The sequence below is a fragment of the Cynocephalus volans genome, chromosome 11 (assembly GCF_027409185.1).
Source record: "Cynocephalus volans isolate mCynVol1 chromosome 11, mCynVol1.pri, whole genome shotgun sequence".
Classification (NCBI taxonomy): Eukaryota; Metazoa; Chordata; class Mammalia; order Dermoptera; family Cynocephalidae; genus Cynocephalus; species Cynocephalus volans.
In genome coordinates this window covers 230,001-248,243 of record NC_084470.1, presented here as the reverse complement: position 1 = coordinate 248,243, position 18,243 = coordinate 230,001, and the positions used below count along the sequence as shown (strand labels likewise).

Below are 18,243 nucleotides of genomic sequence, written 5' to 3'. Positions count from 1 at the left end.
GAGAATTTACCACCACACGACCAGCCCTGCAAGAAATTCTCAAGGGAGTCCTCCATCTGGAATCTGAATAATGAATGTCACTACTACAAATACACAAGAAATAGAAAAACCTACCATTAAAACAAAAATGCCAGTGAGAAAGAGCAAGAAGCTACATCATGCCACCTCAGATATCCAACTAACATTGAAGAAGAGAAATAAAAGGGGAAGTAAGGATCAAAAGATATTTAAAAACTCTAAACAAAAAGCAATTAAATGACAGGAATTAAACAATATCTGTCAATAACCACCCTAAAGGTGAATGGATTAAATTTCCCATTCAAAAGGCACAGATTGACTGATTGGATTAAAAAGCTAGGCCCATGTATGTGCTGTCTTCAAGAGACCCATCTCACATATAGAGACACAAACAGACTAAAAGTGAAGGTATGGAAAAAGATATACCATGCAAATGGAAACCAAAACTAAGGAGGAGTAGCTATTCTTATATCAGATAAAAAAGACTTTAAACCAAAAAACATAAAAAGAGACAAAGAAGGCCACTACATAATGATAAAAGGATCAATCCAGCTAGAAGACATAACAATCATAAATATATATGCACCCAATACTGGAGCACCCAGATATATAAAGCAAACACTCTTAGACCTAAAGAAAGAAATAGGCCCTAATATGTTAATAGTGGGTGACCTGAACACCCCTCTCTCAGTATGGGACAGATCTTCCAGGCAACAAATCAACAAAGAAACACAGGATTTAAACTACACATTAGACCAACTGGACCTGGCAGATATAAACAGAACATTTCACCCAACAACTAAAGAATATACTTTCTTCTCATCAGCTCATGGAACATTCTCCAGGATAGATCATATATTAGGTCACAAATCTAGCCTCAGCAAATTTAAAAAGACTGAAATCATTCCAAGTGTTTTTTCACACCACAATGGACTAAAATTGGAAATTAATAATAAGCAAAACTCTGGAAACTATACAAATACATGGAAACTAAATAATAGGCTCCTGAATGACCTATGGGTCCTAGAAGAAATTAAAAAGGAAATCAAAAAATTTCTAGAAACCAATGAAAATAAAAATACATCACACCAAAACCTGTGGGATACTGCAAAAGCAGTACTAAGAGGCAAATTTATTGCAATAAATGCTTACATCAAAAGAACTGAAAGACTTCAAATAAACAACCTAATGCTATGCCTCAAAGAACCTGAAAAACAACAACAATCCAAACTTAAAGGTAGTAGATGGAAATAAATAATTAAGATCAGAGCAGAACTAAATGAAATAGAGACCCCCAAAAACAATAGAAAAGATCAACAAAACAAAAAGTTGGTTTTTCAAGAAGATAAATAAAATAGACAAACCATTAGCTAGGTTAACAAAAAAAAGAATAGAAGACCTAAATAACAAAAATCAGAAACGAAGAGGGAGACATTACAACTGATACCACGGAAATACAAAGAATCATTAAAGACTATTATAAACTGTATGACAACAAATCTGAAAATCTGGAAGATATGGATAAGTTTCTAGACACATACAAACTACCACCTGAACCAAGAAGAGATAGAAACCTGAACAGACCAATAACAAGCAAGGAGACTGGAGCGGTAATTAGCAATCTTCCAACAAAGAAAAGTCCAGGTCTGGATGGTTTTACAGCTGAATTCTATCAAAGTTTTAAATAGGAGGTAATACCAATTCTCCTTCAAACTATTCCAAACAACTGAAACAGCAGCTACTCTCCCAAACTCATTCTATGAGGCCAACATAACTCAGATACCAAAACCAGATAAAGACACAACACAAAAAGAAAATTACAAGCCAATATCTTTGATGAACCTAGATGCAAAAATCCTCAACAAAATATTAGCAATCAGAATACAGCAACATATTTTAAAAATTATACACTATGATCAAGTGGGATTCATCCCAGGGATGCAAGGATGGTTCAACATATGAAAGTCAATAAATGTGATACATCACATCAACAAACTCAAGGACAAAGACCATATGATCATCTCAATAGATGATGAAGAAGCATTTGACAAAATTCAACATTCCTTCATGATAAAGACTCTCAATAAATTTGGTATAGAAGGAAAACATCTCAACACAATAAAAGCCATTTATGACAAGCCTACTGCCAGTATCATTCTGAATGTGGAAAAACTGAGGGGCTTTCCCTTAAGAACAGGAACAAGAATGTCCACTCTCACCACTTCTATTTAACATAGTACTGGAGGTACTAGCCAGAGCAATCAGGCAAGAGAAAGAAATAAAGGGAATCTGGATTGGAAAAGATGAAGTCAAACTTTCCCTATTTGCCGATGACATGATACTATATACAGAAAAACATAAAGACTCTATCAAAAAATTCCTAGAGCTAGTTAATAACATCAGCAATGTTGTGGGATACAAAATAAATGCCCCCAAATCAGTTGCATTTATATACTCAAATGATGAGCTAACAGAAAGAGAAACAAAGTAAGCCCATTTATAATTGTCATGAAAATAATAAAATACCTAGGGATCAATTTAACCAAGGAGGTGAAAGACCTCTACAATGAGAACTACAAAACACTTCTAAAAGAAATTAAAGAAGACACAAAAAGATGGAAAGATATTCCATGCTCTTGGATTGGAAGAATTAAGATTATGAAAATGTCTATACTACCCAAAGCGATCCACAGATTCAATGCAATCCCCATGAAAATACCAATGATATTCTTCACAGAAATGGAAAAAAACAATCTTACGCTTCATATGGAAGAACAAAAGACTCCTAATAGCCAAAGCAATCCTGAGCAAAAAAAATAAAATAAAACCGGAGGAATAACACTACCTGACTTCAAATTATACTACAAAGCTATTGTAACACAAACAGCATGGTAGTGGTTTAAAATAGACATTCAGACCAGTGGAGTAGAATTGAGAACCCAGAAATCACCCCTCAGGCTTACAGCCATCTGATATTGGACAAAGGCAACAAAAATCTACACTGGGGAAAAGACTGTCTCTTCAACAAGTGGTGCTGAGAAAACTGGATGCTCATATGCAGAAGAATGAAACCAGATATGCACCTCTCACCATACACTAAAATCAACTCAAAATGGATTAAAGATTTAAGAATAAGACCTGAAGCCACAACATTATTAAGGGAAAATATAGGTGAAACACTTCAGCAACTAGGTCTGGGCACAGACTACAAACATGAGCCTGAAAGCACAAGCAGTAAAAGAACAAATAAACAAACGGGATTATGCACAGCAAAGGAAACAATCAACAAAGTGAAATGACAACCTACAGAGTGGGAGAAAATTTTTGCTATCTATGCATCCAACAAGGGATTAATAGCCATACTATACAAGGAACTCAAGCAATTACACAGTAAAAAACCAAATAACCCAATTAAAAAACGGGCAAAGGAGCCAAATAGACATTTTTCAAAGGAAGACATACAAATGGCCAACAGGTACATGAAAAAATGCTCAACATCACTAGTCATCAGGGAAATGCAAATTAAAACTACATTGAGATACCACCTCACCTCAGTTAGATTGGCTATAATCAAAAAGACAGTGAATAACAAATGCTGGCAAGGGTGTGGAGAGAAGGGAACGCTCCTACCCCGTTGGTGCAACTGCAAGTTAGTACAACCACTATGGAAAACAGTATGAAGTCTTCTCAAACAACTACAGATAGATCTTCTATACGATCCAGCAATCCTAGTTCCGGGTATATACCCAGAGGAATGGAAATCATCATGCTGAAGGGATACCTGCACTCCCGTGTTCATTGCAGCTCTGTTTACAATAGCCAAGACATGGAGCCAACCTAAATGCCCATCAATGGATGACTGGATAAGAAAACTGTGGTATACACACACCATGGAATACTACTCTGCCATAAAATAGAATGAAATTCTCCTATTTGCAACAACACGGATGAGCCCGGAGTGCATTGGACTTGCAGAGGGAGAGAACATTCCTTGGGCTACAAAGTGGAGTGGGCGGGGGGGAGGGAAGAAGGAGAGGGAGGTTGGGGATAACTGGGTGGGGGACACAGGGCACAAATGCAATTTGTGTTCCTGAGCATGCTGCCAGTATGAATCTGGCCCTCACATCATGGGCATGAGGGGTGACAATCAGCTTTGTATCTCAATTGGTTATAAATGTTCATAACCAATAAAAAAAAGTACTTAATATTCTCTATTTTAAATATTATAAATATGTAATTAGTATAGTCTTTCTATGGTATCTCTTTCATAAACCACTAGATCCCACTTTTACACAGTGAAGTGGGAATTTCTTACAATACATCCTAGAGGATTGCAAGGGTTCTCAACTCTTAAAATATAATACCTGAACATACTCCTCCAAACTGTTTATTTTGGCACCATAATTTGGTCAATGGCATACTAGCCTAGAAAATATCAGCACAGATGAGGGAAAATCCAAATAAATTCTAATTTGATAATGCCATATTATTCATAATTGGATTATATGTACCTGAAATGTCCTCTTCATGTTCACACTGCATTAAAAGAAGAGGTCTTTATAGGTGAAAGTTAATGCTCTTAGAATGTTCAAGGGGTGACTGACAAGCTACATGACAATTTCTCTCTCTCTCTCTCTCTCACACACACACACACCACAGCTTATAAACTGAAATGTCTACAGATTCCTTAAAAAGTAGTCACTCTAGGAACCAATGCTTACTTGAACGATGCTCAAAATTCTTTTGAAATTCCCTTTTGTATTTCCTAAGAGTCTCTTTACAGACAAATAAGTAAATGGAGCCTGGTGACTTTATTTTAACACATGGGACTTAAAAAAAAAAAAAACAAACCAGATTGTCACTGTCTGATCTGTTCACAAAACATGACTGTCTGAAATCAATCTTAAAGGATGAAGCTATGACACCACTGCGATGTTCAACAGAATCTAACATATGCTCTGTAGGCATTCCTGCATAAGAAATGCAAAAATATTCACAGGAACAAAGTCACTGTCAGATCTTATTTATTTAGACACTTAGTCATTCTGCATTTACTAAGTGCCCATTATGCCAGGTACTAGAGAATATTTTAAGTGGTTAAGCCTCATTCAGGTTCAGAAGTTCTTTTGTGCTTGTTAAAAAAGAAAACAAAAAATCACTTTACCTTATAATCACACCTCATTTATGGCCTGTTAGAATTAGTTAGCCAAACGGCCTCCGATAAACTCAAATAGTTTTAACACTGGGTTATTAGGGCCAAGCGTTAAGTCCCCATGTGGGAGAATTAAATCAGCTCTGTTCCAAGGCCAGACCACATGCTTAGCTCCAGGCAGCAACTCTGTAGATGCCTGCAGCTGATCACAAACTAGGCAAGAGGGCAGGAATGGATTCACAAAACCTACCATCATCCACATAAGAATAACAACTCAAAGTATGTGGCCTGACAGCACGTGTACTAGAATTCTCACTTCTACAGCATCTCTTTCTCTTTCATATACTTAAAGATTATGGATGATGTGAGTTATGATTCTACATACCTCAAAATGATGATCAATCAACTCAAAATATTCTTGAAGGGGCATAGAGCCAGAAAAAGAACATGCAAAATCTTTGATTCCCTGTTTTTCAAAGTATTCTTGAAGGCAGAGAATAAGCTCATTTGTTATGAGCCAAAGATCTTCAAATTGTTCACCCTGAATGCGATACCGTTCTAGGAGAGGAAAAACAATGAAGGAAAATGCTTACTAACATGTAAGTACTAGCTGAAACTACACGAACTATTACAAACATGAATATCCTTGACATGAGTTAAACTAAAACGACAAAGGTTTCTTTTTTGGAATACAGATAGATATAACTTCTACTGGCTTTATAAAAATATTTCTACTGCTTTATTGCTGTTTTCTGAACCAACCACTTAATATTTTCAAATCTAATCCCACAGGTAGGAGTTTACAGTGGCAAGCTGTGCAGCATGGTCTTTCTTACTATGTATCTTATAATAGGTTTCAGTACAATAAAAACACCAAATTTTGGACCTTAAAAAAAAACTTTACTTAAAAGGTAAGAAAATAGCCATTGAAAAAGTACAATCTGGTATCATTAGTTTGTTTCAAAATTTTGATATGAAATATTTATTCTATAGAAAGTCTCATATCCTGGATACTATAACCACCATAAATCTCCATAATCATGATGAAAGTTTTCTATTTTTCGAAAAGTTCTTTTATTTTGAGACATTTTGCAGTCAAACCCTTCCCTAAGTATAAATCTTGTTTCCCTCTATTCCCTGAAATTTCCACTCCAAGAGAGCTAGATTCCGGTCCATTCTGTACCCCGATGATGCTAATGATGACAACACATGCTGAGAATGACAAAAATAGTTGTGGCAATAATAACATCGATGATTAGGGCAACTATTATTTGTTGGGCACCAACTATGCACCAAGCACTGTGATTGCAACAACTCCCTTTCATAGAAAGGAAAATGAAGCACAGAGAATTTCAGAGACTTGCCAAGGATCACAAAGCAAATTAAATGCCAGAGCTAGAATTAATAACAATATCCTTCTTCCCTGTCTAAATCCTACCTATTCTTCAGGACCTGACTTTAATCTCACCTACCCAAAGGAACCTTGACTTCTCTACCACTTATATGAGTCCAGTATGCACCAGGAACTCTCTCCAGAACTTCATATATTCTCTCATTTAAACCTTAACAGCCCTTTGGGGGAAATAGTATTATCCCCATTTTACAGAAAAATGAATCCAATCACAGAAGAGTTTAAGTAATTTGCAAGGTCATCTAGCCAGTCACAAACAGAGGAGGGACTGGAACTCTAGCTAATTATACAAGGATTAGCTATTAATTTTAACTGCCTTATAATATTGCACCTCTGAATCTATATAGACACTATGTCTACAGTTCACTAGGCATTTAAGCACATATGACTACGAATTCTTTAACTTCTCAGATGATTATATTCAATCCCTTCAAAGGGATTATACACTTTTGGAGATCTAGGACTAAGCCCCCTATTCCATTTAATTCACCATTTATTGAGCAACCTCTATGTGCAATGTCATTTAAAAAAAAAAGTGTTGCGAGTACAAGATGAACTCAAGCATGACACATGAACACATAAAATATTCCCCATGGTACCTTGGCAAACTTTACAAGTATATTACATTTTCAAATTGGTTATTCGGACTTCAATTGGTCATCTTCAGCCACGATCAAGAATATATCTCCTGTCATATACAAGGAGTAAAATACCGTGGGAGGGCATGCCTGCCACAGTCTATGCAGACACCCTGGGCTTCTCTGCTGCTGTCATATCATTCCCCTTAGAGCCTCCCTTCACCCAGTCTTGTTCTGGATGCTGGCTTCTGCCCCTGATGCTGATCAGATGCTTTCCTCATTTCTCACCATCAAAGACATTAGGATCAAGGTCAGAGAAAAGTTTTTACCTTTCTTTGTAAACGTCACTGAAGGTTTAATGCTTTAGAGACAGGAATAGGGGTAGCAAGGTAGAAAGGAGAATGCTGATGATAAAGCACAGTATTAATATCGCCTAAATCTACTCCTACCCAAGCTGAGCTTGGGATCCAACATCTTAAACCCAGACTAGTATTTATGGACTCTTTCATTCATTTATGTAACTCAGAACAAGATGCTGGGGATAAAAGCATGAGTAAGGCAAGGGCCTCTACCCTTGAGGAATTCACTGTGGGCTTGAAAAGGTGGTGTGATGGCAGAAAAGTGAACACTGCTTCTGACATCACTGACTCACGGCCTCCTATTAGGGCTGACCTTGCCACAGAGGTGCCCGGACTTCCCCCCAGGTGACAGACCATTATTTTCAAGAATGGAAAGGCCTATCACATAGCAGAAGAATTAGACAATAGCAAAGGAGCTGAGCTGCAAAGGGCAGAATTCATAATATGAACTGTATAATAATTATAGATATTTACAGATCATCCCAGCATCTTGATCTGAGTTACATAAATGAATGAAACAGTGAATAAATACCAATCTTGGTTTAGGATGTTGGATCCCAAGCTTAGCTTGGAGAGGACTAGATTTAGAGGATTCTAATACAGTCACGCTTCACTCAACAAAGAGGATACATTCTGAGAAATGCATTGTTAGGCAATTTCATCATTGTGCAAACATCACAGAGGGAACTTTCTCAAATCTAGATGGCACAGGCTACTACACACCTAGGCTGTATGGTATAGGACATTGCTCCTAGGCTGCGTATCTGTACAGCACGTTACTGTACTGAATACTGAAGGCAGTTGTCATACAACTGTAAGTATGAGTATTTGTGTATCTAAACATATCTAAACATAGGAAAGGTACGGTAAATATACAGTATAAAAGATAAAATACGGTACATTATGTAGGGCACTGACCATGAATAGAGCTTGCAGGACTGGAAGTTGCTCTGGGTGAGTCCGTGAGTGGTGAGTGGTGAGTGGATGTGAAGGCTGAGGACGCTGCTGTGCACTGCTGCAGACTTCATAACCACTGTACACTTAGGCTACACTAAATTTATTAAAAAAATTCTTTCTTTCATCAATAATAAATTAGCCTTAACTTACTGTAGCTTTTTCACTTTATACACTCTTTAATTTTTTTAACTTTTTGACTTTTTTAAAAAATCAACTTATTTATTAATATTATTATATTTTTACATCCTAAGAAGATGTTGCAGAGCTGTTGTAGGGGAGGGGAAGGGGAGGGCAATAGGCTGGGAGGAGGAGGAGGAAGGAGGCAGGGCATGGCCGAGGCCTGAGGCACCCCTCTCATTCTGTCGGGGGAGACCAGGGGGCTTCCAGCAGCAGTTTGGTTGTTGCTGGCTGGAGGCAGATGTCAGGGGAGTATGGCTGAAGCCCTTGGACCCCCACTGCCCTGGCTCGAGAGCCCACGGTTTTTCCAGTAGCAATTCAGTGGTCATCGCTGGGCTGGCTGCAGATGTCAGTGGGGTGTGGCTGAGGCATTCGGCCCCCCACTGCCCTGTCTCAGGAGCACAGGGCACTTCCTGCAGCAGCTCAGTGGTTATTGCTGGGCTGGTTGTAGATGCTGGTGGGGTATGGCTCAGGCCCTCAGCTCCCAACCACCCTGGCTCAGAACCCCAAGGGGCTTCTGGTCCTTCTAGGATTTACAGGTGTTCTTTGGTGGTGTCAGACCTTTACTAGTTAATAGCAAACTTTTACTCTGATCTGTGGGTTTGCTGTTTTTTCCTTTCTGTGCTGTGTTGGATTATTTGCTGTTCCCACCACTTAAACTCTGCACTGGAACTAATTTGTTGTCCTTTGCTTACTTTTAAAATGGGGGAACTTCCTGTGGAGAACAGCCCTTGAGCTCTGTGGTTGAACTAAATTGCTTCACTGCTGCTGATTCCCCGGGGAAGGCTTCTTATTTGGCTCATGTTTTAATTGTTGACCTCGTATGCACTTCTGGGTCTTGTGAGGTCAGGTACAACTGGGTTGTGTGGAAACTCTGGTCTGGGCCTGAGTCTTTTCAGCAAACTGCACCCCCTGCAGTTCTATATTCTCAACAAGTTTCCACTGAGGGGTCCTGTGCTGATTGGAAGGCAGATTGGCTGTCCTTGCTGTGCCCCAATGTTCCCCTGGGGCCCGTCTCCTCCACCACCCACACTCCAAACACTTCCCATGGGGCGGGCCATGTGTTGGTCCCTTGTGATGACTCATTGGCCTCTGAGTGGCAACTTTTTTCAGTTGTCTGTGGCCCCTCACTCCTATGTGGGTCCAAAGGAGGCCTATTAGTGGTCTTGCTGGCCTAAGGGCCACCAAGGCCCTCTTCTATCTGCCACCTCCAAGCAACTTCATCCAAAGGACACAGCTGTGGCTTTTGCCACCTCTTGCTCTGTGTGCTCAGCAGGTCCTTTTTTCTCTCATCATGGCTTCTCCTGCCTTCGTGCACTCCATATGTCTCTCCTCCTCTTCCCCTGAGCTCTAGCAGCCCCAGTTTGGCTGTCACTGCTTTTTAATAGTTGTAAATTGGTTGATGTGTGGGAGAGAGTGACGCTGGGGACCGTCTATTCCACCATCTTGATCAGAAGACCTCTAACTTTTTGACTCATTTGTAATAACACTTAGCTTAAAACACAGAACATTATGCATGTGTACAAAAATATTTTTTTCTTTTTATCCTTATTCTATAAGCTTTTTTTCTATTTTAAAACTTATTTCTTTACTTTTTAAACATTTTTGTTGAAAGCTAAGACAAAAACAAACACATCAGCCAAGACCTACACAGAATCAGGATCATCAGCATCACTGTCTTCCACCTTCACATCGTATCCCCTGAGAAGGTCTTCAGGGGAAACAACATATAGAGCTGCCATCTCCAATGACAGCAATGGCTTCTTCTGGAACACCTCCTGAAGGACCTGCCTGAGGCCCTTCTTGAGGAGGTGTCACTCTTTTAAGAAATATGTCCATAGCGATTTGCTTGATTTGCTTCTTGTTTTCATCGTGAATTTTCTTGTAAGCAGATAATGCACAATGAACACTCCTCTCTATTAATGATAACCTTGCAGGGTTGGGTCCATGCTTTCAAACATTTCAAGGAGCTTGTTGAGGTCTGCAAAAGCTTCTGCTAAACCCTTCACTGTGAATTTTCGGGGGGGTTCTTTTTCTCTTCCTGCAGTTTCCCCTTCTCTTGCCTCTTTGTCAGCTGTGTGTTCCTGTTCCAGTTCCAGCAACTCCACATTAGTCAATTCCTCAGGAACCACCTGTAGGAGCTCCTCAATGCCATCGTCTTCCACACCCAGGTTAAAGTTGTTTGCCATTTCAACCACAGCCTTGCTGATTTTTGCAACCTCCCCATCCTTGGCAAGTCCTATGAAGTCACGCATGAACCCCTTGAGCATCTCCTTTCAGATGCCATTCAGACAGTCCTTGGTGACATCACCTTAAGCCCAAGCAATGTTCTTGATGCAGTTACAGATGCTGCAGTCCTTCCAGAACTGGATCAGTGTCTTTTCAGTTTCTTCCTCAGCCAATAGCCTGGGCAGAGGTCTTCCTCAGATAGTGGACTTTAAAAGCTGCTGTAACTCCTTGATCCATTGGTTGGATCAAAGAGGCAGAATCTGGACGGAGAAACACCACTTTGATATTGGCATGAAGATCACCAATAAAAGTAGGATGTGCAAGAGCATCATTAAGAACAATCAAAATCTTAAAAGGCATGTTCTTCTCCAAACAGTACTTCATTGCTCCGGCACAGCACTTCAGGAGGGCGTGTGGACGAGGAGCTGGGTCGCCCATGACTTCTTCTTGTTTCTGTAGTTCACTGGCAACGTGTAACTACTGACATGCTTGGAGGCTCTGAGGTTCTCACTGTGCCAGAGCACAAAAGGTTTCAATGTGTAGCCTGTAACATCGCCCCCAACCAAGACTATTATCCTATCCTTTAAAAGCCTTAATACCTGGCTTTGACTTGGCCTCCTTATGGATAAAAATCCTTTCAGGCCTCCATTTCCAGCATAGGGAGCTTTCATCCATACTGAAGATTTTCTGACAAGTAATTTTCCTCCACAATCAGCTTATCTAGAGTTTCCAGAAATTCTTCAGCTGCCTTCACATCGTCATGTGCAGACTCACCACTCACTTATGCATTATGTAATTAATAACAATTCTCAAATCATTTAAACCATTCAGAGCTAGCAGTAAATTCAACACAGTAGTCAGATCCAGCTTTTTCTTTTGACATCACAAATGTTTTCCTTTGGCTGTGACTGTCATGGTGCTGAAAGGGATTCACTTTCGTGTGTGGTCTTCAATTAAGGTCATTAGAAGTTTCTCCATATCTGATATAGGCCCTTCTTGAATTCGTGTTAGTCTCATTGCCTCCAATGAAGCAGATTCTTCAACAGCTTCCATCAGTTTGCTCCTGTTCTTCAAGATTGTAGCTATACCCGGATGGGACATGCCTAACTGGCAAGCAATACCTCACTGATTTTCCACCTTTGTAGTCCTTAGTCACTTCTAATTTCATTTCCAGGTCAGTCACTCAACGTGGCCTCTTACTGGCAACATTAGTAGTGGATTTTGTATACAGAGGAGACATGATGGACAAAACCATAGGAAATTAAATCAAGCACAAGAGAAAATGATGCGGTCAAGAGATGCAGTAAACGAGATGCCTGAGGCTGCTGCTGGAGAAACACAGCGGACTGTTGCATGGCAAATTTCTTTTTAATAAGTAGAAGGAGAACACTCTAAAATAGTGATAAAAGTATACTATAGAAAACATAAAACAGTAACATAGTCATTTATTATCATTATCAAGAATTACGTACTGTACATAACTTAATGTGCTGTACTTTTGTCTGACTCGTAGGTTTGATCACACCGACATGGCCACAAACACGTAAGTAATGCGCTGAGCTATGAAGGAAGGGCAGCTAAACTGTCACTAGGCTCTTTCTTGAGAATCTCCATGGAGATCCTGCAGGGAATATCTGCAGAAAGCATGAGAAAAGAGCTCCTCCCAGGGTTCATAAGGCTGAACAAGATTCTTTACAATTCCCAGATTCTGAGATTTCTGCCTTAATGGGTTCATTTCCTTTTAATAAAACACTTAAAACAGTGTCTAATCATTAAGCACTCAGTAAAAGTTAATTATCATCATCATAGTTGCCATTATTTTCCCCAATTTATTGTAAAACAAAGGGCAGAGATTTCATCAAAAGCTTTTAGGCACACATAGCACCTGGCTAATCAAGTACCTTTTATACAGCAGATACAAAAAAAAAAGTTCCTTAAATAAAAATGTTCTCCTTAGCATAGAGTTTGCTGTCATTTCAGATACAGCTATGAAATTTTACCGAAACTTTACAGTGCAAATATTTCAAAGGAAATTTCATTAATTCAAGATCTAGAAGAATGCAATCAAAAGACACGGTAACAAGCTTCCGCGTGCAGGTAGAAAAACTTGGGGTGTAGCCTAAATATATATAAAGAATAAAATTTCTTATATATGAAATAAAATTGCACACAGGAAATTGCTCCCTTCAACTATAATTTTTCAATAAAAATGTGTCACAATATCTCAAAAGAGATATTCATAAACAATGGGGATTATTATGAAATGCTTAAAAAATGTATATCATCTGGCCCCAGATGTAAAAAATATATATATATTTCATGTACCTGAATGAAATGAAGGAGGAAGCCACAGGGTTATCTGTGGGAAGAGCATTCCACGCCAAGGAAACTGTAAGTACAAAAGCCCTGAGGCAGAAATATGCTTTTAGGACACTGAGGCGGCCAGTATAGCTGACACTGAGTAAGCAGTTTTTATGCTGTATCGTAACAAGATATCACACAGTTTCTGTTAAATAACTCATGTAAGTATTGCAAGAAATCTGGAAACAATGCACATTCAGGAATGTCCAGGCAAATCTGTCACCAAAAGTTAGTGTCAAAATTGACTAGAATTTACCACTTGGGAAAACGTGGACAGGATTCTCAGCAAAATCCTAAGAGTACCCAAGCTCAGCTGGCCAGGGGCCAATGGGGAAAGACAAACCTTATTAGCACCTAGCCTAATGCCTCATGGGAAGTATTGGATTTAGTCCTCATTCACATTTTATACTGGGCATGGATGTTGTCATAGATACAGGAAAGCAGGGGACGTTGTGGGCTGGCCAAGAAAGGCAGCAGTGCCCCAAACTCTTCCCCCAGAGAGGTCAAGCATCTTATCTCAGATGCCTACAACCGGAGCTACTCCCCCACTCCTGGGAGACAACAAGATCTCTAATATAACAAAATGAAATGTGGGAAAGTCTAAGCTTTTCCCTTCTTCTTTTGTGAAGATTTACATTATCTCAAGAGGCGCCTATGAACTCTCTGAGAGACCCATCTCAATCCCTATATTGGTTAAACAAAGACCCCCTCTCTAAAGATAAAGTAACAAAGAAAAGTCATGGGCAGTATGCTCAAAGGAAAAAAATTAAAGCAATGAAATTTCCTTTGTGAAAGAGAGGTAATGCAAGAGTGTCCTTACTTTATAGTTTCAGTAAGATTCCATGTAACTGCATCTATTCATTCATTGAAAAATTATTGTTGCATGACAAGTGCTAGGGAGACAATGTTGAACAACACATGCAAGGTCCTAGCCTTGGTCCTAGCCTTGGTCCTAGTGAAGGGGGCAGAAAATAAATAACAAATAAAATAGAAGTTATGAAAATACTATGATACAGATTTAAAGAGTGCTGTGATAAATACTAATGGGTGTTCTTTCTTGAGACACAATGGTCAAGGAAGTCCACACTGAGAAAAGAAGGTGACATCAGTGGTAGTACTACTAATAATGATAAAAACAATACTAGCAGCTAAAATTTACCTAGCACTTACAATGTACGAATAATTACTGTGTACTTTTTAGAGATTACCTCATTTGATTCATACATGAGGGGACTTTATAAAGTTCATGGGAAAATGGAATTAGAAGATGAAAAAAATATAAACTTTATTTCTCAACATAAACTCCATCAAGTTCAACACACTTTTGTAAGCAATGATACCAGCCATTAAGTCGATCCCTAAAGAACTGAGGATCCAGGGAATTTAACTATGTCAATATAGTAGTAAATGGGTGCCCTTTTAAAGATTTTTTAGGATTAGAAAACAAAAAGAAGTCAGAAGGAGCCAAATCAGGATTGTAAGCTGGATGCCTAATGGTTTCCCTTCGAAACTCTCACAGAACGGCCCTTGTTTGATGAGAGGAACGAGCAGGAGCACTGTCGTGGTGGAGGAGGACTCTCTGGTGAAGCTTTCCCAGGCACTTTTCTGCTAAAGCTTTGGCTAGCTTTCTCAAAACACTCTTACAATAAGCAGATGTTATCATTTTTTGGCCCTTCAGAAAATCAACAAGCAAAATGCCTTGAGTACCTCAAAGAACTGTTCCCATGACCTTTGCTGTTGACCAGCCTGCTTTTGCTTCGACTGGACCACTTCCACCTCTTGGTAGCCATGGCTTTGATCGTGCTTTGGCTTCGGGATGCACAGACAAAGCCATATTTCATCTCCTGTTATAATTCCTGTAAGAAATGCTTCAGGGTCTTGATACCACTTGTTTAAAATTTGCATTGAAAGCTCTGCTCTTGTCTGCTGCTAATCCGGGCACGACAGTTTAGGCGCCCATCAAGTGGAAAGTTTGCTCAACTGCAATTTTTCAGTCAGAACTGTATAAGCTGAACCAATTGACACGTCTATGGTGCTGGCTGTTGTTTCTGCTGTCAACTGTCAGTCCTCTTCAATCAGAGCATGGACAAGATTGAGCTTTTCCTCACAAACTGATATGGATGGTCTGCCCCTGCAGGCTTCATCTTCAATATGTCTTGTCCCTTCTTAAAATGAGTTATCCATTTGAAAACTGCTGATTTCTGTGAGGCATTATCCCCATGAACTTTTCATGAAGCATCAACGATTTCACCATGCTTCCACCCAAGTACCTCCATTAATTTGATGTTTGTTCTTGCTTCACTTTTAGCAGAATTCATGTTGCTCTGACAGGGGCTCTTTTCAAACTGATGTCTTATCCTGCTTAGTGCCTCAAAGTTATCCTTTTCAGACATGTTATAAAAAGTTAGTACAAGTTTATTTTGGTGAAAAAAAAATTTATAATCTACAGGGTTCTAAGTTGAAAGCCATTTCCCTCCAATCTTTGAGAAAATTTCTCCCTTGTCCTCTGGCATCCAGTGAAAAGCTAAATGCCATCTTGATTCATGTCCCTTGTAACTTGTTCTCTCTTTTCTAATCTTTAAGGATACACTCCTGATCCTTTGTGCTCTAAAATTTCACAGTGATGTGTTTGTAAGTTTCGTTTTCTCATTTCCTCGTGCTAAGCATCAGACAAGCCTTTTCGACACCCACGAGTGCACTATCTTGTTTTCTTGAAATTCTTGTCTCCAATGGTCTTCTCTGCATCCTAGCAACCCACAACCCCAAGGTCACCTTGTCTGAGGAGCTTTCATCATTAGAATCTGCAGTCTTTCTGAACTCTTGACATCAATATCTGATCCATTCTCCAACCACCACCTTTTGCTCATCAAGTTCACTTGATCTAAAACTCCTGCTACTTCACTTCTTCCATCTTATTGAGGTTTTTGATCCACTGAACCCATCAATTTTTTACCAAGTATCAGTTATCTCTAATCCTTAGTTTTCTCCTTATCAGCTCAGATTTGGTAGTCCATTATTACAATCACACTCATAAAAATATTTTATCTCAATTCTCTGATTTAAAATCCAAGGACTGGCCAGTTAGCTTAGTTGGTTAGAGTGCAGTATTATAACACCAAGGTCAAGGGTTTGGATCCCTGTATTGGACAGCCACAAAAAAATAAATAAATAAATAAAACAAATAAAATAAGATCTGAGCCCTGCTTTTATTTGCTCAAATGCCAATACACAAATCACTTCCAGGGAAAATCACCTAACAAGGATGACTGGTTTCACTTCAAAGTTCAGGACCTCAGAACTCACACAGGAACTCTGCACGGCCTGCTTCCCTCGTGAGTTTGCTTCCTTATCGTCCAAGACACCGAGGTCATACCTTATTTTCAAATTTAGATATCATCAAAGTTCTCTTACCTTTCCACTAACAAATCTACAAAGTCTCCCTGGACACACATCCCATTCCCCGTTACAGAGGAGTCACGACGGCCTTTTCCTCGACCTCTCTCCGTATCTTCTTCATCCCACCCCCTCTCTCCTCCTCAAGGAACATCACTGCATCATGATCCCCTTCTCTTCCCTGACATCATCAGACTCTCCCCCTGAACGTAATCATTTCAATTAGACTTCAAATGTGTTCTAGTGCTGCTCATTTAAAAGCAAAACCCACAACTCCTTCGTCCTACTTGTCAATTCTGAATTACTGAATTTGGTTGTCCAGTCCTTACTAAAAACACTAGATACTGAATACTTGCAGCACTAGATACTCTAATTTATCCCTGAATCAAGCTGCAGCTTAGACTGCACTAATTTGGGCTCAAACAGAATTATATTTAGTAAATTTTTATCATTATTTTTAAAGCTCTAAAATTTGTCAATCATAATTACATAAATATCATAATTATAAAATATAAACTATAGAGATATTATTGAAGGAATTGTCTTTGTGAATATTCATAAGAGAAATTTCATCCTGGACTCAGCAGCAATTAAGGCTTTGTATCTCCTAAACAAATGATTTGATTTTGTATTTTGAACAGTCTGGAAATTGGACACGAAATGCTCTCTCATTATTTTTAGGTTGCTAGCACATTGCAAGTCTGAGTGTTAATCTTATTCATACCTTCATTAATTTTATGCCCTTGTTTTCTCTGTTTCCTTCAAGTATTTTTTTTTTCCCTTTCATACTTTGGATATTTTTTAAACTCTGTTAAATCCTTTAAGAAACAAGTGGAACAAGGTAAGGTAAAAAAAAAAAAAAAAAAAAACAGATAGAAACAAAGATAAAAAGAGGAAAGACCAAGAAAAGTATAGAGACAGAAAGGGGCAGAAGGAGGTGGGCAGAGAGAGGCAGCAGTGTGTGTCGTGTGGCAGTAAGTCCTTACGTGGATCTGGATCTTAGGAAAGCAGCATGGGAAGGATATGTACATATTTAGGCAATGGTATACTTTTTCTGAAATCCCACTGTACTGCATCACTAAAAATTATAACTCCCATGTAGAAATATTTTACAATGTTAATTATAACAATATTTGATCTCATAAAATTTGACCCGTCATGTTATTTTCAATATAGGACTGTTATGATAATTTTCAGAAATTTTGCTAGTGTATTTTTCTTAAATTTTTTTTATCTTAAATACTTCAATTTTTCACAATTCATAATATAAACTCTAATTACATTGAAGCACTACTCTACTTTCTCAAAATAATAACCTATTCAGTTCCCCAGAGAATGTGACCTGGTGTCTAATACAATGAGCTACACTCGCTTGTCTCTTGTCTGTTTGGACTGGTCTCAATTTGCCAAACAAGATAATTGAACTAAAATCACCATCAGCGCACTTGAAGCATGGGTGATTATCATGCAGGTTTAAAAGGACATGAATATGTGGAACCCACAGGAAACATCACTCAAGAGCCAAGGACAACTACATATGACTTATGAACCATTTGACTGTCCACTATGGAAAAAATATCGGGTTCTTTCCATACACAGAATTTTTCT

The 18,243-nt window shown here is 38.8% G+C and overlaps 1 protein-coding gene across 6 annotated transcripts in view; it reads right to left on the bottom strand.

Moving 5' to 3' along the window:
- Positions 1–18,243, bottom strand: part of BBS9 (Bardet-Biedl syndrome 9) — a 445,357-nt gene that overhangs the window by 219,352 nt on the left and 207,762 nt on the right. For all 6 annotated transcript variants that reach the window (XM_063113569.1, XM_063113571.1, XM_063113574.1 and 3 more), the window contains one exon: positions 5,556–5,728. In XM_063113569.1, the coding sequence (XP_062969639.1) occupies positions 5,556–5,728 (173 nt within the window). The remainder of the gene's footprint in view (positions 1–5,555; positions 5,729–18,243) is intronic.